We start from the raw sequence: 23,900 nt of genomic DNA, 5'->3' as shown, positions 1-23,900 counted from the left end.
GTACATTCCCATAAGCTGTGAAACAACGTACCCTTAGCTGCGTGGCATTTTATACAGGTATCTGAGTCGCGCAATTTAGCTGCATATAATCTGTCCTGGGATATATAAAGACAGTGTAGAATTTTATACCCTAACTCTCACAAGCTTACATTTTCCGATACCTTAGTATAGTTATCCAACAACAGAACAATATCTTTCTTAGACAAAAAAATATTAGCATGTATCACCCATTTATTTTGTATAGCTAAATATGCTGTATGGTCCGGTATCTCCCTCAAAGCTCTAGAGAAATGAGCACACGAGTATGCCCTACCCCCTTGGCGGGTATTTTGATTTTTGTATTTTAAATAAAAATCATTGCTTTTTTCAAGGACTGTTATGCCATTCTTGGTCTGTGGGAGCTACCACGGATGCATCAGACTCACATTGCGTTGGTACCAGAGATCAGACAATATTTTGTTGAATGGTTGTGGAGCACAGGGATGAGTACACACAGAGCCGAAAATAAATAGAGCTGTACTAACTTGTCTCCATCATGCCCAGGATAGGTGCAAGGCTCCGTCACTCTCAGCTGCAAGATGGGAGCTTCGTAGTAATCGCTAGGCAGAAGCACCATGTAATCCTAGCAAAACAAGAAAGAACCAGTTAAAGCCAGCACCACTTACTCACCTTCCTTAAGGATAGGCAGCAAAGCCAGGGGCAGAAAACTTAAAAAGAGATGCTGAGCCGTGCGAGGGACTAGGCACCTTGCAGGGTCATTGGTTCCAGGGCTGGGAAGCCTCGCCAATACTGAGCAATGGGACTGTCTCAGAACAGCAGCGCCTGTCTAGAAAGCAATATTATGTACTGACTAGCAGCTCAGGAAGCCAGGCAAAATCCAGGGCAAAGTTGCTACCTATTTGTGATATAAATCTATTTTGGTGTGCATGCCTGAAATACTTCAATTATCATCATTCTGGGCTATTCTTTTTGGAGGGGTGGTGCTGGGGGTGCAGAGGAAAACAGGTTCATATGCATTGGGAGAGTAATTTGATACATGCAGACTTTAGCTATAATTTTCAAAGCGAAAGTATGCTCATAAGTCTGCTTTGAAAATTGGTGTGACAAAATTGCCCTCCAATGTCAATGCAATCTGTTTCATAGTAATTTACATTTTTTATTATGTATAGGGCATGATTTACTCAGATGATTATACTTGTTCCTTTGTACTGCTGTAAATGAATACATGAAAAATAAAAGATAATTTTATTTACTAAGGTAAGCAAGAATTAGAAATTAAACAGACTTTTTTTTTAAACAGAGCACATTTAAAGCCAGATAAAAGGTTTGAAAAAGATGTCAAACATAATCTTTGAAGTCACATAATCTTCAACAGAGAGCTGGCATTATGTCACTTGGCAAAGGTCTGGCGAGACAGCACTGTTTTCTCATCTCCCCTAGTGCAGCCAGACCCAGCAGTAAAGCAGTGTATTGGGTGAGACAGGCACAGTAATGGTTTCATGCAGCGCCTGCCTGACTCATTGTAAGGGTTAAAACTTGATTCCTTGGAAGCTGCCACTTGTGTCAGGAAGATACAAGCTGAGGTCCGTACTGGATCCTGCGTTTAGCCCTGATTCACTTCTGCTGAAGGCCCTATCTGAAGTGAAGTGCAGAAAAGCTTTTAAACCAGGTTTGGCCTCCCAAACCAGTTTAAGAGAAGTTATGGGTCTGGTGGTAAGCCCTCTTAAGTGACGAGCTAGGAGAGTTCCTGAGATTTATGAGTTCAAATCCCAGTCCACTCAACTATAATTGGGGAATAAGAAGAACAACATTGCTTGTTATTCCCTTCTCTTTTTTAGAAGCCTGCAAACAGACTGGGCACCAGGCACTAGCAGCCAGAGCTACCACCTCACAGGTGGCTTTATGCAAGCTTAGAAAGCACTTCAATCGTAAAGGCGCTGTATGATTCCACATTATCAGTAATAGTAACTATCAAGGCTCTCAAACTAACAGTCAACAGCTACGGACTCACTTCAAGGCCTACTTAAAATGTGTTTAGTCACCGATAATTTTCTAAATAATAATAAAAAAAAAAAAAAGTGAACTGGGTCGGGTTCAATGGCAGCCTCCACCTTCCACTGCCACCCAGTGGGGAAAAGGAAGGACGTTCAGAAAATCAAAACACACTGACTTTAGTGCTGAATAAAACCTGTTTAAAGCAAGTGGAGCTCTGTGCACTGGTTTCTGTTCCAGCTGACTGATCCAATAATGCACTGAGAAAAAAAAAAAAAAAAAAGCACTGTGCTTGCCTGCCACTAAATATCAATTCTGCCACCGAACACTTTCTTCAAATGCAATGCTGAGGCATTTAACTAGCTCGATTGTTCCCTAATTGGTACAGAGTTTTATTCTGACACAATTCAAATTCCTAGTTAGGAAAAACATAGGAAACCAGTATATATATATGTATATGTATGTATACTGGTTAGGAGGGTGTTAGAAAAGGAATCTGCAAGTGATTCCTGCTGAAAATGGAGTGGCAGCAGTGGCAGAAATAGTAGTAGCCAAGCAGGAAGAAGGGGCAAATAAAAGAATCAACACCGTCAGCTCTGAGCTCCTCCTCCGCAGGTTTACACTCTGCCCAGTCTACTTGCAGTAGAGGTTGTAAATGCATCTTCTTACCAAGAGGACTCCTTCTGCCATAATGTTCACAATCCATGTTCCTGGGACAAGTGAAAAAGGGTCTGCAAAGCTGCTGCCGGGAACAGTAACAAAGGCTGGCTCTTTACTGGGCGGAAGGATAATCTCTTTGCTTTGCACTACTCCTGTCAACAAGAAAGGAAAAAAAACAAAAACGATTAGCTATAAAAATAAGAATTAAAATGCCGCTTATTTCATGCGCTAAACTTAGATTACAATACAAAATCAGTTTTATGTACAGTGCAATCAATATTGTAACTATGATTTTATTATAGGAGGATCCTCATGTTCAAAACTGAAAGCATCTTATTGTCTAGCCCAGTGATGTGCTAGGGGTTTCTGATAAAGCTGCTCTCACCAGCTCTGCTATAGGAATGGCTGGGCAGACTGAATGGAAGAAATGGTCTTCATCTGCTGTCCACTATGATGATACTAAGTATTAAGCTACTCAACAAGACAGTTTTTTTAGTTCAGGGCTCCCAAGAGCCCCTTCTAGTGCATCTTGTCTAGTCCCCTGGACGATTGTTTTAGAGCAGTGTCCTCAGGAACCTGCAGTGTATGGTGGCTCAGAGTCAGGTTTCCAGGATTAGCCACAATAAAATACATTGAGATGTACCTGTCAATCGTATGTAAATAAAGTTGTGTGCAAATGTTTAGGCACCCCGATCAAATTAATTGTTTCAATAAATATCTAAGCAATCAGAAGCTGACGTAACATCTACATGATAATAGATAATTAAACATGTCATCTTTCTGCAATTTGTAATACAAAATTATTATTAATTTCCTGATTGTAACAGATTGAAAACAATAAAAGTGAATACAGTGTTGCGCGTCCCGGCTGTGTGGATACCGCGACCGGACCTGCTCACCTCGCGCTGCCCTCAACTAGCTCTGGTCTCACCGCTGCTGCCAGTTCCTGCCGTCTCAGTCGCTCACCATGGCCCTCTCTGGCTTCCTCATTGCCGCAGGCCTCGCAGCAGAGCTCCCGTCGGGGCGCCGCGGCTTCAGCGGCTTTGGCCCCGCCCCTAGGCGCATGCGCGGCCGACATCGCGACCTTTAAAGGGCCAAGCAGCGGGAAACCTGACTTGGACGCAAAGTGATGACATCACATAGTCATACTATAAATAGCGAGGTCCTGCCCTCAGGACCTCACTATTGGGTCGACACCATGGTGTGTTAGTTTTCCTAATCCTGTATCGTCTTCAGCAATGGCACCAGGAGGTAAGAATTCCTCGATCTCCTGCCCTACAACCACCCCGTTCAACGAGTCCCCGGTTGAAGGCCTTACCAGAGGCCCCTCAACCTCTCGAGGAGCCAATGCAGATCAACCGTGGCCGTCTAACTCCAGAGGAATGCCTCCGACAAAGAAAATCTTGTCTCTGCTTGTACTGCGGTGGCTCTGGACACCTTCTCCAGACTTGTCCTGTGCTTCCAGGAAACTCCAAAGCCTGAGCCCAATGGGGGACCCGAGCTTAGGCGCTACAGTTTCTGGCCCTCAACTGTTGCTGCCTGTCTCCCTCCTTAGGTAGTCACATTCCTTTGCCACCACCGCCCTCATGGACACTGGGGAGGGTGGAAATTTCATTTTAGACAAGATTGTCATACTCCTTCAGATACCAGTCCAAGCATTAGAGGTCCCACTACGTATCGCCTCAATTCAAAGAGAACCTCTCCCTGATTGTATCACGCACCGTACTTTGGCTATTCACCTCACTGTTGGGACCCTCTATGACGAGGAGATTTCCCTCCTGATCTTGAAATGATCAACACACCCCGTAGTCCTTGGACTTCCTTGACTCCAATTACATGCACCCCACTTCGACTGGCACTCCCTGTAACTCACCCAGTGGGGCCCTCAATGTCAAACTCATTGTTTACGTCAAATGTCTCCATCCGTGACAGTACTAAGCTCTACAACCCTTCCCGGGTTACCTGCTCCATACTTGGAATTTAAAGACGAATTCTCCAAACAAAATGCCGATATCCTGCCTCCACTCTGGAAGTTCAACTGCCTCATAGAACTCCTACCTGGAACCATGCCTCCCAAGGGCAGAACCTATCTTCTTTTACTCCCAGAAATCCAAGCGATGTCAGCATACATCAAGGAAACTTTGGCCAAAGGGTTCATAAGATCCTCTACTTCCCCCGCAGGCGCCAGGTTCTTCTTTGTGAAGAAAAAGGATGGCAGTCTAAGACCATGCATAGACTACAGAGGTTTGAACGCAGTAACCCGTAAGGACCGGTACCCACTGCCACTTATCAGTGAACTGTTCGACTGCCTGCAGGGTGCACAAATCTGTACTAAACTAGATCTCCATGGGGCATATAACCTAGTATGAATCCAACTGGAAGACATCTGGAAAACCGCCTTCAACACAAGAGATGGACTCTACGAGTATGTAGTAATGCCCTTCGGGCTTTGCAATGCCCCTGCAGTCTTCCAGCGGCTAATGAATGAGATTTTTTGGGACCTCTTATACTCATTTGTCATAGTATATCTGGATGATATATTAATCTTCTCCAAAGATTTGGACTCTCATCGTTCCCACGTTCAAACAGTCCTCCAACATCTCAGAGAACACCATCTCTATGCTAAATTGGAGAAGTGCATTTTTTAGCAACCCAGTCTCCCATTCCTGGGCTACATCATTTCCAGCCGTGGGTTCACCATGGATCCCGAAAAACTCCAGGGTATTTGAGACTGGTCTCAATCAGTGGGTCTCCGAGCCCTACAAAGATTCCTTGGATTTACAAATTACTATCAAAACTTCATCGCCAATTACTCCATGCTGGCCGCTCCACTCACCGCTATGACAAAGAAAGGATGTGATCCTCGAGTGTGGAGCTCCAAGGCCCAATCAGCATTCTATGCCTTGAAAAAGGCCTTCTGTACTGGCCCATGTTTATGTCACCCGGATCCTAACCACCCCTTCATAGTTGAAGTTGATGCATCCGCCATTAGAGCAGGAGCGGTCTTGAGTCAATACTCCACCAAGGGAACCCTAGTTCCATGTTCCTTTTACTCACATAAATTTTCCTCCACGGAACAAAATTATACCATAGGGGACGCGAACTCCTAGCTGTGAAACTTGCCCTCCAGAAATGGCGTCCCTGGCTTGAAGGGGCGCAATATAGATTCATGATATTTACTGACCATTAAAACCTGGAACACCTCAAAGAGACCCAGTTACTTAACCCAAGACAAGCCCGCTGGGCCTTATTCTTTGCACGCTTCAACTTCGAGCTCCGCTATCACCCAGTGGCGAAAAATCTCCGTGCAGATGCTCTCTCTCGCTCCGTGGAGCCAGAAGACACACCCAAAACTCCCAGGCACATTATCGATCCAGCTTGCATATCTATTGCAGTCACCACTACGATACCAGCTGGAAACACGGTGGTCCCCCACCATCTCCGTGAACGAGTACTTCGTTGGGCCCACGACTCCAAGCTAGCTGGTCACCCCGGCCAAGCCCAAACTCTCGAAATGCTCTGAAGGCACTATTGGTGGCCTGGTATGATGACGGACTCCCGAGAATATGTGGACTCCTGTCCAGTCTGCGCACAGCAAAAACCCCCAACTGGACGCCCATGGGGGCTTCTTCAACCACTTCCTGCACCCACCGAGCCTTGGTCTAGTCTTTCCACAGACTTCATTGTGGATCTGCCTCCTTCGAAAGGAAATACTGTAATCTGGGTCATAATAGACCGCTTCTCAAAAATGGTTCACTTTGTCCCCTTACCTGGACTCCCATCAGCTCCAGAGCTAGCCCGACTCTTCCTTACCACGTATTTCGTTTACATGGACTACCACAAGAAATCGTCTCTGATCATGGCCCTCAATTTGCTGCTAAATATTGGAGGTCTCTCTGTAAGAAGTTCAATATCACATTAAACTTGATGTCAGCATATCGCCCGCAAGCAAATGGCTAGGCCGAGAGGACTAATCAGTCTTTGAAAACTTTCCTGCGATCATATGTCAACAACCAGCAAGATAACTGGTCCAACCTCCTGCCATGGGCAAAACTATCCTCGCCTACCACTGCCGGTTCCACTCAGTGTACCCTCACCTAGAGCCCAAACTACAGCACAGACCATACGCTGGCTCTGGAACCAAGTAAAGGATCGGCTCTGCCAAGCAGCTGACCGGGCCAAGCTCATCACAGACACCCATCGTCGGGCCCACCGTTGTTCCTACCTGGACAAAGAGTCTGGCTTAGTGCTAAGCACATCCGGCTGTGGTTACCTTCCCAACGATTAGCTCCCAAGTTTATTGGTCCATTTCCCATCCTTTGATGGGTAGGAGCAGACACCTATCAACTGAAACTGGCAGCTTCTATGAGGATTCACAACACATTCCAATTGTAGCTTCTCAAACCCTTGATCCTGTCCTGGCCTTCCCGAAAGCCTCCTCAACCGACACAACATTCAACGGAGCCTGAAAACATCTTACAAGTCAAAGAAGTTCTTGATGTTCAATGCCATCAAGGCCACTGGGAATACCTCCTGTCGTGGGAGGGCTTCGGCCCAGAAGAGAACTCTCGGGAGCCCTCTCACCACATTCTCAACAAGAATCTGCTCCTGGACTTCCACCAAAATCACCCAGAAAAACCCAGACCGGTAAGGGGGAGGCCTAGAAGGGGGGGGGGGGGGGTACTGTTGCGCGTCCCGGCCGCATGGGTGCCGCGACCAGGCCTGCTCACCTAGCGCTGCCCTCAACTAGCTCCGGTCTCGCCGCTGCTGCCAGTTCCCGCTGTCCCCTTCACTCACCACGTCCCTCTCCGGCTTCCTCCATGCCGCAGGTCTCACAACGGAACTCCCGTTGGGGCTCCGTGTCTTCAGCCGCTTCAGGCCCACCCCTAGGCGTGCGAGCGGCCGACGTCACAACCTTTAAAGGGCCAAGCATGGGAAACCTGACTTGGATGCAAAGTGATGACATCACATAGTCATACTATAAATAGCGAGGTCCTGCCCTCAGGACCTCACCTTTGCAATTGGGTCGACACCGTGGTGTGTTAGTTTGCCTAATCCTGTGTTCCAGTGTCTCCTTGTTCCAGCATTCCTTGTTTGAGCATCTCCTTGTTCCAGCGTTCCTGTGTTCCTTCCTCAGGTAGTACCTTCTCGGACTGATCTCTGGTACTGATCTCTGCCTGCCTGACTACTCTCTTCATCTGCTGCCTGGAACTGACCCTCACTTGCCTTGACTACACTTGGACTGACCTTGGTATTGACTCCTGCTTTGGCTGACCATTTCTGGATGGATACTCTGGCTTTGACTCTTGCCCTTCACTCGGACACTCTCTTCTGGCCTACCGTGACTACCAAACTGACCTGCTGGGATTCCACCCATGGCCTTCACCTGTCTAGACCCGCAGGCGCTGCCTGTCTTGCCCGGAGAGCCTTCCTGAATTGTTACCTCCCTGAGGCCTCTGGAGCTTCCAGTTCGGATCAGGTGCGTAACCTTGCTCGTGGTGGGCACACCCCTCCGCTATCTCTCTGGGAGACCATCTAAGGCCCACCTAAGTCCAGGCGGTCCGGGTACCCAAGGGCTCAACCTGCGGAAACCCCGGACTGTTATTGGCGAAGCTCCAGCTAGCCTGTCTCCTCGTGTGCTCTGCCTCCTGGTGGCAGGCGCTCTCTGGGTCCGACCAGAGGGCCTTATCAATCCTGCAGGCCAAGGATCCATCTCCAGCGCAAAATACAGCATATGCAAAATTCTGGATATCCTTTCAGTTGATTTATTACTACTTTTTTTTTTTAAGCTGTTAAAGGCCAATAAAGCTGAATGATTTGCTAAGCTTTCAATTAGTCAAATGAAGACAATTCCAGAGCTGAATAAACGCTCTGACCAGTTTAACCACTCAGGTTGTGAGTATTCGTCTATCTATTTTCAACAAACATGGGGTCCTCTAAGCAGAAGCTATTTGAGTATTTGAAAATGAAGATGATTCACCTTTACAAAGCAGAGGGAGGCTATAAAAAAGTCACTAAATATTTCCAGCTAAAAATTTCAACTGTCAGAAATATTGTTAAGAAATGGAAGTTACATGGAATTATTGAAGTCAAAGTAATATCTGGGTTACCAAGAAAATCTCTGCTAGAACTGCACCAAAACTAGTCAGATCTGCAAAAAAAATCCATAGAACACTGCAAATGACCTACTGAAATGTTTAGCCTACACTGGATTAATTGTCCACAGATCCACAATGCAGCATTACATATGTATGGGAGAGTTGTCAGAAGGAAACTTCTTCTACAACCTCATCATAAAAGTCATCTTCTAAAGTATGCAAAATAAAATCTTCGTAAGACTGAAACTTTTTGGAACAAAGTGCTTTAGACTGATGAAATGAGAGTCGAACTGCTTGGTCACAACCATACAAGATACATTTGAAGAAAAAAGAGGTAAAGCATTTGAAGAAAAGAACACCTTGCCCCTGTTAAAATCCCCCGACTTGCGCGGCCAGGCTATTTTATAACATGCGTGCATATACGAGTGCAATTATAAAATTGCCGTGTCCCTGGGTGTAGGCCGACGCACATGCATCAATGTGTGCCTGCGCGCTGGTTTGTAAGTTACCATCCCTGAGATTCATTGAAAATACAGGTTGACTAGGGGTGCCTAAACTTTTGTACACAACTGCATAACACTGTTGCATATTTTCATTAACAAGTTTATTTTAATGTTTATTGATTATTGTAAATGTTTATTGTAAAGCATATTTTTGTTGCATATTGTCATTAATAAGTTTATTGTAAAGTTTATTGATTATTGTAAATGTTTTTTGTAAAGCACTGTTGCATATGTTTGTTCTAGTTCACACAGCTGCAATGTTTCTGTTATCTGTGAACCGATGTGAGGTTACTAAACAAATGTCGGTATATAAAAACTGCAAATAAATAAATAATAATAAATATTTATTTTGGTTATCCTGAGAACCTGAATGGTTTCGGAACCACTGTTTAGACCTAAGTGGATATATGAACTACCTTGTCCGGAAGAGGCTCTGGAAGCATTACTTTTGTGCTAATAGTCCCATGGCAGTCAGTGATGTTACAAAATTCATTTTCCTATGATGAGGAGCTCCTTTCTGGCTCCAGTTCTCTGTGAATGCTAGCATAACATGGATATTCCCAACAGTGGGAGAGAACTGCCTTCAAAGTAACCAAGTTTACAATTTGGACAAGTCTAAAAGATATTTAGCCAGGGTTATTTTCAACTGGCTAGATAGTCAACTATATAGAATCCAAAGGAAATAGTTCTCCTTTTAAAGGCTTACGTACCATCAAGACAGAGAACTACAGCTATAAGATTATTCATGATAAATGTAATTATTATTATTTAAAGCTAATTACTATGGATAGTGAGGACTGAAGAGCAAGTCAACACAGCTAACATGAATTTCAACTCTGCATGCAGTATTCTCCCTCTTCCTCAGCTAGTAGTATCATGTTTTTGTATCTTTGGATTGTTTTACATGTTATATTATACGCCACTTTGAGCCTTTGGGAAAAGCAGATTAAAATATTGATCTTAAACAAGAAAACAGGGAATGTTGGACTGAAAGTGTCCACTGACAGGCTCAGCGGGGAGCTAGAGATCTGCTAAGGAGGGAGTACTGTGATCTTGGTCCAAACAATTTCCAAAATATGAGACTAAATACTTTCTAAATTTTTTCCTACAAAAGTGGGCAGCACTGTGCATCCTTAGGGGAGTGCTGCAGTATAGACAATGTTCATATCTACTATGCTGAGGTATTGCTCTGACCGACAGAACTGATACCCACGTGCAATTCATTATATGATGAACAGATGTCATTGCTCAGAGAATCCCAGACCAACAAGGTGACTCTGAACCACCTGTGTAATCCTGGGCTAATCCATTTGGGTTTCTGTTATGCAAAGAACTGTGGTTGCCATGTTAGTCCACCTGGATACGTGGAATAAAGGGTCAACAAACCAGCTTGTCACAGACATATGTAATTAAAAGGGATCACCTACAACTTGTTTGTTTCTGTTAATTAACTACTATCCCAGGTAATATACTGGAACTTGCAATTCTGCTTTGCCTATGAATAAAGTAGACTAAAAAAAACCCTACACTACTTTGAAGAGAAACTCTGACAGGACTGACCCAAAATTACACGGGTCCTATTTCCCCTTCCCTTCTCCTGGACCATCACCTCTCCCTGCAAAGGCCCTGTTCCTGTTGATATTTAAATTCTTGAGGTGAGACAGTAGAGAACTTATTTTTTATTTTTTAAAAGCTGATTGCATTCTAAATCTTTATGGCTAGGCACTTCGGTTGAAATCCATATTGGTGTTACTGCTCACAAGTTTGAAGTTGTGCTTATTCAACCCTTTCTCTGTATGCGTTGCCATGTGTCTGATTTCTGCGTGTGTACTTCACAGGTTAATAGGAAACTAGGGCTGCAAAATTAAAGTGATAGCTTCATGCAGATTTTCTTAGTTTGAAATAACACTGAATTAGTATCATAAAGAACCAAAAAGGTAAAAAATGTATACTTATTCCATATACATTTCACATGGGTTGCACTGGTTATGACATGCACGGGGAATTGAAGAAAAAAACCCCCAAAAAACCACGCTCTCAGCTCACAAATTCACAGCAACGAGCCACTTAAACGTCACTCGTCTGCCCTTTCCAAACCACCTACCTGGGCCAGATCGGGAACGATAAGCGGTTATACGGCCATGCAGCGTTTCGCGTCCAGGGTTAACATATCTCAGGATAACACGGAACAAATAGAGCTTGGATTCCTCCACACTCAGAGTTACCCTCACTTCGCTCTGTGAAACGGAAGTTAATAAACAGAAGCTGCCATGAAATGCGAAACAAGGAAGCCGGTTAGAAGCCATGCGGGTGGATGGCTTTTCTTGCTCTTGGGAGCTGCAGGACGTGCTCTCAGCAAAGAACCTGAATTGCAAATTCAGCAGCATGACCTACGTGGAAGATGAAGCCAGGAGCAAAAAATTAAAAAACAAAAACAACCTAAGAACAGAGTTAGAGTCTGTCACTTACGAGTACAGTTAGAGACGCATGTTACGCCCCCAGCGATTGAGATCCTGCCTGTTGGGGGTCTTTTGGAACCCAGGCTGGCATAGCGCAGCACGAGATGGAAGGGCTTAGAGGAAGCCAAGGTGACAGGCACCACTACCTCCGGCTGGGAAAAACACAAAAGGAAGGAAAGAAGATAATTTAACACTGCCACCTGCAAGGGAAAGAGGCAAAGAGAATGATTGGGACCCAATCACAGCAGAACTTGGTTTAGAGAGATCAGGCATACAGATTTCTCCTGGTTTCCAGAGTTATAGTCAGTTAGATAAATGGACAGACAGATCTACAGAAACAGATAAAAAAAAACCAACTAGTTAAGAGTAGAAGTATTAAATATATCAAATAGGATAGAAGAAAGGGGATAACTTAGATGGGAGTAATCACCTTACTAAAACAAAACAAGAGTTACAAACAGAATCATATTCTTTGTGGCCTTCAAGTTTATCTTTATTTTAGATATCTTTAGTTGCCTATAACACAAACTTCTTGAAGACCATTTTCCATGTTAATTCACTCTTTTCAATACAGAAGATGAGAGGTATCTTGACAGTCTGTAATTTCTGCATATCAGCTACGAAATGTTTCATGAGAAACAGGTCTAAGCATATGTCTGCATGTTTAAGAGTTCAAAGAAAATCAGCAAAGTAGCAGGGTACTTTTGTAGGCAGGGTCAGATTTATACCTGATGCCTCTCTAAGTGCAGGATCTCTTCAGCGCATTCCCCCACCTTCTCCTCCCCCTCCCCCCACTAGAGGGAGGGAGGAGAGAATCATGCGGGTATGGGGGTGAGGCTCATGCAGACCCATGATGCTCTGTGTAGCACAGGCGCCCCTCGGTACATGCCTACTGGGCTTAATGGGAAATCTGTCCCGGTAAAGAGGCAAGCTTCCAGGACTTCTGGAGGTGCCTCCCTCTTTACTCAAGGAAGGGACCTTTGTATTTATTTATTTTAACATTTTTCTATACCGTCGTTTGGAGGGAACCGTCACAACGGTTTACATTAAGGCACATAAAAAGAAGCTAACGTATCTTAAGTTACATAGGTGCCATTTGAGGGTCTGGAAATCTTGCTACTTTAAACATTTATTAGCCTTATAAAGTTATTATCTTTATGGAACTTCCCTGGTTTTCTTTTAACAAAGAAGTACACATAAAAATGATGACAGACACCAGCTGCCAAGGCCAGTCTGGTTTGTCCATTTTCCTTTCCTGTTACAACACTGTGGATGCTACTTGACCTCTGGTTTTTATCCTGATTTCCCTGCAAATGAAGATCCACTGTGCATGCTCTTGACGTCTCTTATTGCTTTTTCCTAAATGTACCCTGTAGAGAACTCTGACAGAAACCCCAAGAATTCCACTGATGGGCAACAGGGTAGTCAGCCCGAACCCGAGTTACCCCCTCATGTGGGCATATCCATTCTGCAGGTACATTAAAGCTAGTTACTAGTGTCTCATCCAGGAGAGTAATCCCTTCCAGCGATCAGATTGAGCAACAGTCACTGAATAGTCACAGGCACACTAGAAACAAAGGGAGGAGCCAGAAAAAAAAAAGAAGAATTACAGCCAGCAGCAGCTGAGCTCAAATTAGAAAGTGTAGGGTCCCTAAACAGTCACTAAACAGTAGGAACCAAAGACAGCTTGCCAAGGTGGGTGCAAATGCAGTGAAGAAAACTCTGGAAGCGACGAAGCAGTGCGCTGTAAACCAGAAGACCAAACCAAGGGCAGTTTCAGAGGAAAACAAGCCTTTAGTTCTTCAAGAGAAAGAAAAAGAAATCCCAGGAACCGGGAGCATCGGCAAAAGAAGCAGAAAATTGGTCCAAAAGGCCCCTCGGGGCTTTTCATAACATCTCAGGTCCTCAGGCACCAAAACTGCTAAGGTGCAGATTAAGACTTCTCCTGCAAACCCTGGTACTGAAATCCCTCGGGATTAGATACGGTCATTGAGGCCAGCAAGTGTGTTTGTTATAAAAGAGGGTTGTTCCAGCTGAATTTGGCAGCTATAACACATACTGTACCAGATTTCCTTTGGTGGACAAAACTTCAGCATAAAGATGAAAATACTTTCAAGTCCTCTTCTTGCTGGACGTATTATTTTGCTTTATCATCATCTAACATTAACATTTAAAACAGAAATGATACCATTGTAGCTTGATTGATATTATTTGTCAAAACATCATGAACCAAAAGTCACCATTTCCTCTGAAAACAGTTAACTATGAAATGTGGTAAAGCTGCATTAATGTACAGTAAATGCTCAGAGCTGGGTATGGGTAACATGTGACACCCCCCCCCCCCCCCCCCCCATGTTTCCATGAGTGATACGGGAGGTGGAATTACTGAAATGGGATTAAAAGGAGAGAAACACAGAAGGGGAAGGGGTCATAGAAAGAGGCATGGGTTAAGGCAAAAAACAAAAAAAAAACTAAAACAAAAAAGGAGAAATGTAGTAACAACTAGGCTAGACCAGACAGGATAGGCACAAGATGGAGTTCCAGCAAAGCATCATGGGGAAAAGTTTTCACTGTACGAATCCTGTAGATGCTGGATTATGTTTCTGTCTTATTAGATAATATATGAAGGGTGGTGTCTATTAGAATAATAAACCAAATGTAACATTTTTGGCCGGCTGCAGGATGTCCTGAAACTGGCCACACTTACCTCCCAACACCATGACCCACTCTAGCCAAGTCGCCGGCACAGCGCACCTATACTTATTGGCCCAAGGCAGGAATTCTGTCTGCCAGTACCTATGGATGACATCATGTGGCTGGGTATTTAAACTCAGCCATGCTACCAGCACACTGCTTCAGCAACATCCTCCTGCAGCCATGCAGTGCATGTTGCTAGTTCCTGTTCTGTTTCTGATCCTGCCTGCCTTGTTCCTGATCCAGCCTTGTCTTGCTCCAGACTGTCCTGTTCTTGCTCCAGCCCTGCCTCACTCCTGCTCCAGCCTTGCCATGTTCCTGCTCCTTGCCTTTCTCTGTCCCGGTCCTTCTCTTGCTTGCCTGGTATTGACTTCTGCTACATACCTGTACCACTCTCTTGCCTGCCTCCTGGTAATGATCCTTGCTATGGACCTTGACTACTCCTTGCTCATTGCCTGCCCTGATCCTTGGCCTGAACCTGGTAAGTGTCTGCTCTCTGCCTGCCCTGATCTCAGCCGGTCCCTGGACTCTCTCTTTCTGACCGCCCTCCGGGACACTCACCTAAGTCCTGCAGGTTAAGCCCAAAGGCTTAACCTGCAGGGAACAGGGCTAGTATAGGTGAGGGTCCAGCTCTGTCCCAGCAAAAGGCGTGTCTGCCAGCTGTCGGCGTGGGCATACTAGGCTGCGTCAACCACAGCTCAGGGGCTCACAACCGTGACACCAAAACAGTGTCTTTTCAGTTTACACCCACTCCAACAGACCACAAATTAGTCATCTGCAAACTGATGCCTTGAGCTGACAGGCTAGTGACTGCACCACATACCCCAGTGAAGAATGTGTGGCAAAGGAATTCCTTTGTCTGATCAAACTCTACAAAACACAAAGATGCATTGCTTCTGATGAGGAGATCAGAAACAGGAAGAGAGAGATTCCATCTCCTCAAGCACTCAAGGAAGGACAAAGTAACACCTTCTATCACCAATGTTTGGACTCTAAGAGGAACTCAGGTTTTTGGCTTTAGACAGCCATCACAACACAAGTCTTCTCTTGTGAATTCTATGAGCTCCTCTTAACCTTGAGACTCTTTGTTTTACATTGACCACTGCCTGTGTCTAGAGAGATACTGTCACATCAAAGCTGGAAGAAGTGAGAGAGAAATATTTTACTTTTCGCTGGTTCATTCATATTTGTAAGCACTGATTTAAAAATTACTAAAAAAATGTTATACTCTATCAACTGATATTGCAAAATTTCTAAAAGCAGATACTTTTCTATACTGATTTATTACAAACTCTGTGTATGTATGCGTGCATGTGTGAATGTTAAAGAAAGCTAAATACCACTCAAAGGCATTCTGCAATCTGCATAGCAGAAAGGAACTGTGCTTGAGAGGTGTGCTAAAGACTATTTATATCTTAAGGTATCTGCTCCAACAGGAAACAAAAAGACATGGGGCAAAGTACAAACAACAGAAGGAACAAGACTGGAAAGGTGTACTCCATGAAGCACACAAAATTTCCAAAGGCATTCTTTATATTAAGCATACATTTCTATGGGGAGGTTGTTTGTGTATGTGAGTGAGAATGAGGTTTTTTTTTTTGTGTATGTGAGAGAGGCAAGAGGGAGGCGCTGCGTGTTTATGTGAGAGTCAGAAGTTGTTTGTGTGTGTGAAATTGAGATTGTGTATGTATTTGGGAAAGCTTGCATTTATTCGTATGTGTGCTGGTGACAGAAATTATGCTGTTTGAGGGGGACAGGGTGTGTAAATCGGAAAGGGAGAGTTTGTGTGTATGAGACAAGGAGATAGTCTTTATCATTATTAAAAATGTATAAATCGCCTACGCACAAAGGACTAGTCAATATACATATCCAACAAACATAAAAGTAACTTACAGACATAAAACAATTTTCCTAATCTTCTTCAACAGCAGTGTGTGAGATAATATGTGAGAAATGGAGTATGTGTGTAGTAGGTCCCTACCAGTTTTCAACTATGTGCTCTGTCAACTTATGCACATGATTTTCTCGTCTTGGTAAATTTATGCACACAGGTTTCATGGCATTCCAAAAATAAGTGTTTATGTAAATGAGGCAATGGATGCCATCTTGCTGCATCTAATATCATTAACATACATGCCTATTTTTCTGATGCCAAGGAACTTTAATGCATAATTTTCCTGGTAATAGATGTTTAGGTATGTAAGTTGGGAAAAAGAACAAGAATGGAAATCGACATCAATATAAGGCATTACCAGCACTTCCTGAAAAGAACATCTGAGGGAGTTGCTGTTGAACCAGCAGTTGCTGAAAGAGGTACCTAGCACTGGCTAAATGCATCTGTCTAACTTGCTTAATAAAACTATTTCTCACTGAGGGCAAATTGTGCTTTGAAGTCTATTATTATTTTCTGCTTATGAGTTTTGCTTGATTGAGCGTTTTTGAAGTCTATTGTTTTCTGTTTGAGAGTGCGACAGAGTTGTTTCCTTGCTTGTTTTTCCTGCCCATCTTCATCTTAAATTTACACTTATAGACTATTACCTAACTAGGGGGCAGAGAGAAAATTAACATAATAGGAATCAACTAATTCTTTGTACAAATAAGTGCAAAATAAATTCTTATTTAAACTTGGTATACAGAGTACTGCCCATTTATAGGGTTGGGAAAACAATTGTTCATTATAGTAACCAATTTGTGGCCTCACACAAATAAGCACAAAATTAACCCTAATTAAAATTAAAAGAAATAGTAGGTCAATTATAGATCATAGGAAAACAGATTTGGAAGAATTATTTGTCATTGGTTCGGGAAAATACTGCTTTGTATCAGAAAGGAGAGAGAAAGTAAATTTTTGTCATCTGCAAACAAAACAAAAATTAAGTTAATTTCAGGGGGAGCTTGATTGGTAGCATCTTATTAGATCCTTGAAGTAATTATTTCTAATTGGTCTGATTTAGTTTTATACCCTATGCAACAAGATTCTACAAAGGGAACCTCACTAAATTTCACACCTCATAATTATACAAATGGTATAGTTATCTGAAAGGATAAGATAAACCACATTATACTTCAAAACAACAAATCAGCAAGCAAACAGGATTATAATATAATTTAATTTAATGTAACAGGTTGTTATAAATGTAAACCGGAGTGAAGGCAACTCTGCTATACCTCGGTATATAAAAAAATGCTAAATAAATAAATAAATAAATAAATAAATAAACAAAGATTCTGAGTATGGAAGTGTAAAGTTAGCTGATTTTATTTGCAGGACAGCTGAGAAAAAGGTAGGGACTTTGATAGATTTTTCTCATTTACTGTGTTTCATTAGGTACGAGAAGCTTCAAACAGCTGAAGATGGCTGGGAAACATCATATCACCAAAGTTGTCTTCACTGTTTATGCTTCTGCCGCCAACTAGATGAATATCCTGATCTACAGTAAGGAACCAGTTCAGTGTGAAAGATGTATGCAGATCAACTTCTCAGGAAACAGGTGGCAGAACTGAGAGAGTTGATGGCAAGGCTGAATAGCATCTGGGAGAATGAAGACTACATCGAATAAATATTTACTGAACTGTCAAAGAGGATAAAACTCAAGAATAGGATAAGATGAAACTGAATCCCAAAATGACAGCTGGACCCATATTACTACATCATTAGACCCTATACCCTGACTCCAATTTCTCTGGAGCTGAAGAACCATAAAGCAGCTCTGGAAGTGGAGGACAATAAACCATCCCAGGATGAGGAGAAACCTTGTAAACTCTAAAGCTGTGGGTTCAACAACCACTGCACCTAGGAGGCAGAGATCTGCTGATCAAGCATGTTGTCCTGGGAAGTGTACTGTCTGCTAGAGGTCAAGATGTGAGACATTATGGAGAGATTACTGAGAATAATCAGGCCTACTGACTACTATCTGATGCTGCTCTCCATGTTGTCACAAATGATTCTGCTAGGTACCGCACAGAACATATCAAAAGTGACTTCATGACTCTGGAAGAAAGGTGCTCAGATAAGTGCTCAGGTGGTAGTCTTCTCAGTCCTCCCAATCAAGGATAAAGGCCCAAGTAGGAAAGGTTTCATTCTGGAGATAAATGAATATTTTCATAGATGGTGCCAATGAGAGCATTTCAGCTTCCTAGACCATGAAATGATGTTTCAAGAACTGCTGAACACAGATTAGATCTACCTGTTGAAGAAGGGATGCAGCATCTTCTAAAATATTTAGGAAAACCTACTGAGAAGAGTTTTGAACTAGGATCACTGCAGATGGATGAACAAAGCTTAAAGGAAAGTAAAAGTAACTCTTTAAACACTTGTAGAGAAATGGGAAAAAAGGGCAGCATCTAGAAAGCTATGTACACCAATGCCCATAGTATGGAAAATAAAGTCCCAGATTTACAGACAGTTATGGAAGAAACTAACTTGGAATTGGTAGCTATCACAAAGAAGGGACACATGGAAAACCATGACTAGGATATAGTTATACCAGGTTATAATTATTAGGAAGATCAGGGTAGGAAAAAAAGTGAAGAAGAGTGGCCCTATATATAAAAAATAATATTCAAGCAACCTAACTACAGGGCTTATGAGGTAAGGAGGAGGTACTGTGGGTTGATCTTTGCAGGCAGAAGAAATAAATAGAAATTTAATTGAAAACATTCACAAAATTGTTAGGAAAGGGGATGTGCTATTGCTAAGAATTTCAATCGGCTGGATATTGATTGGGATATTCCAGTTACAGTATCGTCTAGAAGCAGGGGAATCCTGGATTCCCTAAAGAGAGGATTGTTCTGGCAGACAGTAAGAGAGCAGACATGTGAGGGGACGATACTAGACCTGATGTTTACAAATGCGGACAGTATTTCTGATGTCATAGTGGAGGATCATATGGGATCACTGGATGGTGTGGTTCAATATAAGAACACAGGCAATGATGGTTCATTCAAAAGCGTGGGTCCTGAACTTCAGGAATACTAATTTTGTTAAGATGTGGGAAGACCTCAATGAGTCATCAGCTGGTTGGTATAAGCTAGGGAAACTAGAAGAGCAGTGGGCCAGGAATGAATTCCCTATGCTGAGGAGTTTGTTGTGCTGCTACGGATATTTGGATTTTGCTACTGACTGTTGATTACTGTGGAAATTTGTGGAAACAGTTGAACCTGTTGAAGACCATGTTTGTTTTTTTTAATATTTATTTTTATTTGGTTTTCCATAAACAATAGCAACATGTAACAAAATAATACCCACAGTACCACTGTGAACCAGTTGGTACCGACAGTATAAATTTAAAATTATTGGAATCACCAATCCAAAGTGTAGATTGAGATCTTTGATTCAGTGATTGGGTTCACCTGAGAGGAAATTGCCTGTGAACCAGAATTAGCCTGAAAAAAACATTCACTTAGGCGGTTGTTTATTCATCCACAGAGGGGAGCAGTTTCTCTGTCCAATAAAGAAAAAAAACCTATGAGTCCAGTCCACTGCACATCTGTTTAATCACTTTACAGAACCACCAACCACTGAAAGGATATGGATTTCCCCAACACCTGGTTTTATTTTATGTCCCCTAGTAGGAGTTACACAGACAAAAAACTAAATGAAATAAAACCAGTCTCTCATATTCTACATACAATTTTCAGTGTGTTACTTACTTGTATTGGAGTCATTTGTGCATATCCCCTCCAACTGAAGCCTGGAAATTCTTGGGGGTCATAGCCAAACCTAACTCCTCTTCCACTGGGGACTGTGCCATCTTCAATCTCAAACTTCATGTGGTGCAGGTCAGGGAAAAAGTGGTTCTTTTCTGGCCTTTAGAGCATAAAAGTGATATAGCAGTAGATTTGAGAGGCCAATATTCAATGGCATTTGTACGACTAAGTTCAGGATTCAACTGGGCAAACCCCAAGTTGTGAATTTCCAGTTCCTCGCAGCGGATAAGTTTTAACTGGTAAGTCATTAACCACCTAAAACTTACTCTGATAATAAAAAGGTGGCATGGGGCCATTCTGGGAGCAGGGATTCAACATAGCCAGAAAGCACTGATATTCAACACTAGCCAGCAAAGTGTAGCTGGGTCATGGTGGAGAGCAAGTCTAAAGTTATCTGGGTAAGTTTAAACTTAATTGGTTATATTTAGCTTAAAGCCAGGTAAGTTAAAAAAACCAAAACCCTTACACGTCAGTAGTGGCCTTATCCTCTCCCCATCCTCCAAAATAATTTTAAAAGGGTCAGTGTTGATCCCCCCCCCCCCAACTCCAGTGTTCAAAATAAAAGTGTGCGCTGCCATCTGATCCCTCCCCCTCAAATGTTTTAAATAAAGATGGCTGCCACAGACCGAACCCCCTTCCCCTTTTTACAAAAGTGAGGCCCCACTCCCAGCCACCAAAGTCCCCAAAGGCATTAAGTACTCTAGTGGGAGGAGGAGAAATGTTTACCTCCTCCTGTGAAGTGAATATCTAAGCGCCAATACAGTTGACAAATGCCGGCTCTATGACATTCATGCATTCACGTCATTGAAGCTGCTCACTGTTTGGGGATGGGTCAGTGAACTGACCATGCTTAGTTGAAGTGAAGGAAATGAAGGAATGTGTTGTCTACATGCCATGTATTAAAAACCCAACAGCACAGAAAGAAGAGTAGGCTTCTAAGCATGACTTACTGGTTACAGGCTCTGCCCACGACGTGCTTCCTGCAGCGACAGGATCCCAATGGCTCCTCGCATGCATGACTGACGGATCCCCCCACATCACACTGGCAGCCTGTTGGACAACCGCATAAGCAGAACACTCAGCGGAGAAATACCATAAAGACGTCACCAGAGTAGGCATGACAATTATCAAGGCTTAACCTGTCACCAAATAAAAATGGCCCTCTGATTTCCAACGTACCTGTTTCAGCTATTTATAGGCTTCTCTGAAGCCAATTTTACAATTTCAACACACATGCCCTTCCTGATGAACATCAGCAAACTGGCAAATGCAGAGCATACAATGTGAGTTTGTATATGATTACCATACTGATTAAGTTCATACAGAAGAGGGAACAGACATTTTGCTGACAACTAGAGCTTCTCATAATTTTACTCACGGCACAGGATCTGCTAGTAGCGATCAGTTACAATACATGCACAGTACCTTGACACCCAAAGTAGTTCCTGCCGTCAAGAGCAAAGTAGCCGTCATTGCAAGTTGCACAGGACTCGCCGCAGACATTAGGTTTGCAGTAACACTGACCATCCTTCTGGAAATAAAAACGCTGAGTTTTGTTCACCAGATTATTTAAAAATCTTCTGATGGCATCTGTAAAACCTAAAAAACTACTGATCTTAATAGATGTTTTCAGCTATTGAGGTACAGAGGGCTGTAAATACTCAAATTACAGCAAAGAAAGCAGGGTGGTTAAATGGGAGGCTGGTGTGTAGGGAATTGCAGTGATTACAGCACAGAGCTGAGACCCAGGGTTCATGACCCCTCTGCAATACTCACTGTGGGACTTTCAGCACTTCCCTTAACTTTGCCTCTCCCTTCTTCCCAAGGCTAAAAACTATATTGTAATCTTTTGGATGCCAATGTACATTGCAATCAAAAGTACCCTCTTCCTTCTACAGTGCTGGGTGCAGCAGTCCGATAATGACTATCATTCTGAAAACTTTACATACAATATATCCGTTCCAACAATGTAAAAGTCATTTGTGTTACATAATGCCGATAACCTGCTGCGATAAGTCTGGGTCTGTGCACTTACCTTCCCGCATTCACCAATTCCACTCACTGTTCCCGTCACGTCACATTGGCACTCTGTGAAAAGAGAGAGAGAGAGAGTACACATGGGTCTCATGTCTAGCTCTCTGCATATCTCTCTGTGTCTACAGCAGCAGCTTGGTTCATTTGGGAAGGAAGAACATTAGACTGGAAAACACATGTTCTCAAGACTTTTTCCATACAAACCTTTTTTCTTTTCAACCTATGGTGCCTTTACTCTGGTTACTCTTCTGGATTGGCTACTCTTAAGGGAAGTATGGTGCACCCTTTCTCACAGCAAGCTGAAGGCTTCTTCAACACTGCCCTGCCACCTACCTTCTTTATTGTGCAGACATTTTAGCCTGAACACCATCACATATGGCTAAGGTGACTTCTTGAAAAACATAATGCTGTCAGTTTTACTAAAGGACCTTACCATCAAATAATATTCAAGAGTGCTCATCACTCACTTGACATATGCCGCTAACTATCATTTTGTGTACACTGTACTCTTACTATGTCTATGCTTGTAGAGGGGTGTTAATGAGCACAGTAATCACTATCAATCCAGCATAAGAGAAACACTCATGTAAAATTGCTAGATTGCAACCATGTTCAAAATGATGTATGTACAATGGCGTTTTACTCTGCCAACTGCTGCCCTTCTGATCCTGATGTGGAGTCAGCAGACGGAAAGAAGATAAGAAGATCCTCGTGCTGATGGGGATAGTGCAGGAGGGCCTGGGGATAGATAGTGCTGCTGGTTGGGGGGAGGAAGAAAAGGAAGGGTAAGCATCCCCACTCTGTATACCATTAGCTTTGTGTGTAGCACATTAATCATCAGTTCTGTGTGCATTGTCTTTATGTGCGGCAAAACACGGCACCTGTGCAAACTTTTCCATTAGTGAATTGGCCCCCAAATCTGGATAATTTGAAGAAGGCTGAACTTGATGGACTTAAGCCTTCTTCAGCCATTCAGCCTTGCTTCTGCGTACAAGGTGTTCAACACTTTTCCCTATGTTACTTCTGGAGCTGTTGGTTCATTGCTGTCTGCTACTTCCATCTGCAGAGATGAGCATCTACAAGCAGGGATCTCATCAGTGATCAATAAAGAGAGACTGAAAAGAACCAGGGTTCATCACACCAGTCACACAGCTCAGACAGAATTGTGATCACTTGGGATAATCCACTGCCAACAGATAATAAGCCTAATGCCAGAAAACCAGACATAGTGGTAAGAGAGTAAAACACAAGAACTATTCTGATATGTTGCCAGGATATATTACACCATACGAGTTCCAGAAGGAAACTCTCTTTGGTATAGTGCAAGTATTACAAAGAGCACTAGCAGTAGATCTGAGAGACTGAGATCATATCCAATATATGACAGCTAAAGAATCAGATTCATTCTTGTCATGGTATGTGCAAAACAAACTCATTTGAGACATTAACCCAGGAGACACAGTTGCAAGCAACAAAGTCTTCAGTTTGCTAAGATGCATAACAGTGACTATACAAACCTTACCTAAACACCCTTCTGGATGCTCTCTGGCCAGATTCCAGTAGAGTGGCTTGCAGCTGCTACAGGTAGGGCCCTCAACACGTGGCAGGCACAAGCAGGACCCCTGAAGGCAAAAAGAATAGAGAGTTCAATAGGCTGTTCATACAAGCACCTAAACTATGAACAAATGTATTACAAAGAGGAAAAGGACCTAAGGGATTTGCCCCAGCTGCTCTTTACAGACTGAGTTAAT

General features: G+C 43.0%; 1 protein-coding gene across 1 annotated transcript in view; it reads right to left on the bottom strand.

The window, feature by feature from the left end:
• LAMA3 (laminin subunit alpha 3) overlaps window positions 1-23,900 on the bottom strand; it is a 469,061-nt gene that overhangs the window by 200,628 nt on the left and 244,533 nt on the right. Inside the window, 8 exon segments of the mRNA XM_029591143.1 lie at window positions 525-622; window positions 2,662-2,804; window positions 11,358-11,490; window positions 20,059-20,215; window positions 21,066-21,165; window positions 21,541-21,646; window positions 22,151-22,203; window positions 23,672-23,771. Coding sequence (XP_029447003.1) covers window positions 525-622; window positions 2,662-2,804; window positions 11,358-11,490; window positions 20,059-20,215; window positions 21,066-21,165; window positions 21,541-21,646; window positions 22,151-22,203; window positions 23,672-23,771 — 890 coding nt within the window.

This window comes from Rhinatrema bivittatum, chromosome 2, assembly GCF_901001135.1.
Source record: "Rhinatrema bivittatum chromosome 2, aRhiBiv1.1, whole genome shotgun sequence".
Lineage (NCBI taxonomy): Eukaryota > Metazoa > Chordata > Amphibia > Gymnophiona > Rhinatrematidae > Rhinatrema > Rhinatrema bivittatum.
The sequence above is the reverse complement of the archived record's forward strand: the minus strand, read 5'-3'. Positions and strand labels throughout refer to the sequence as shown.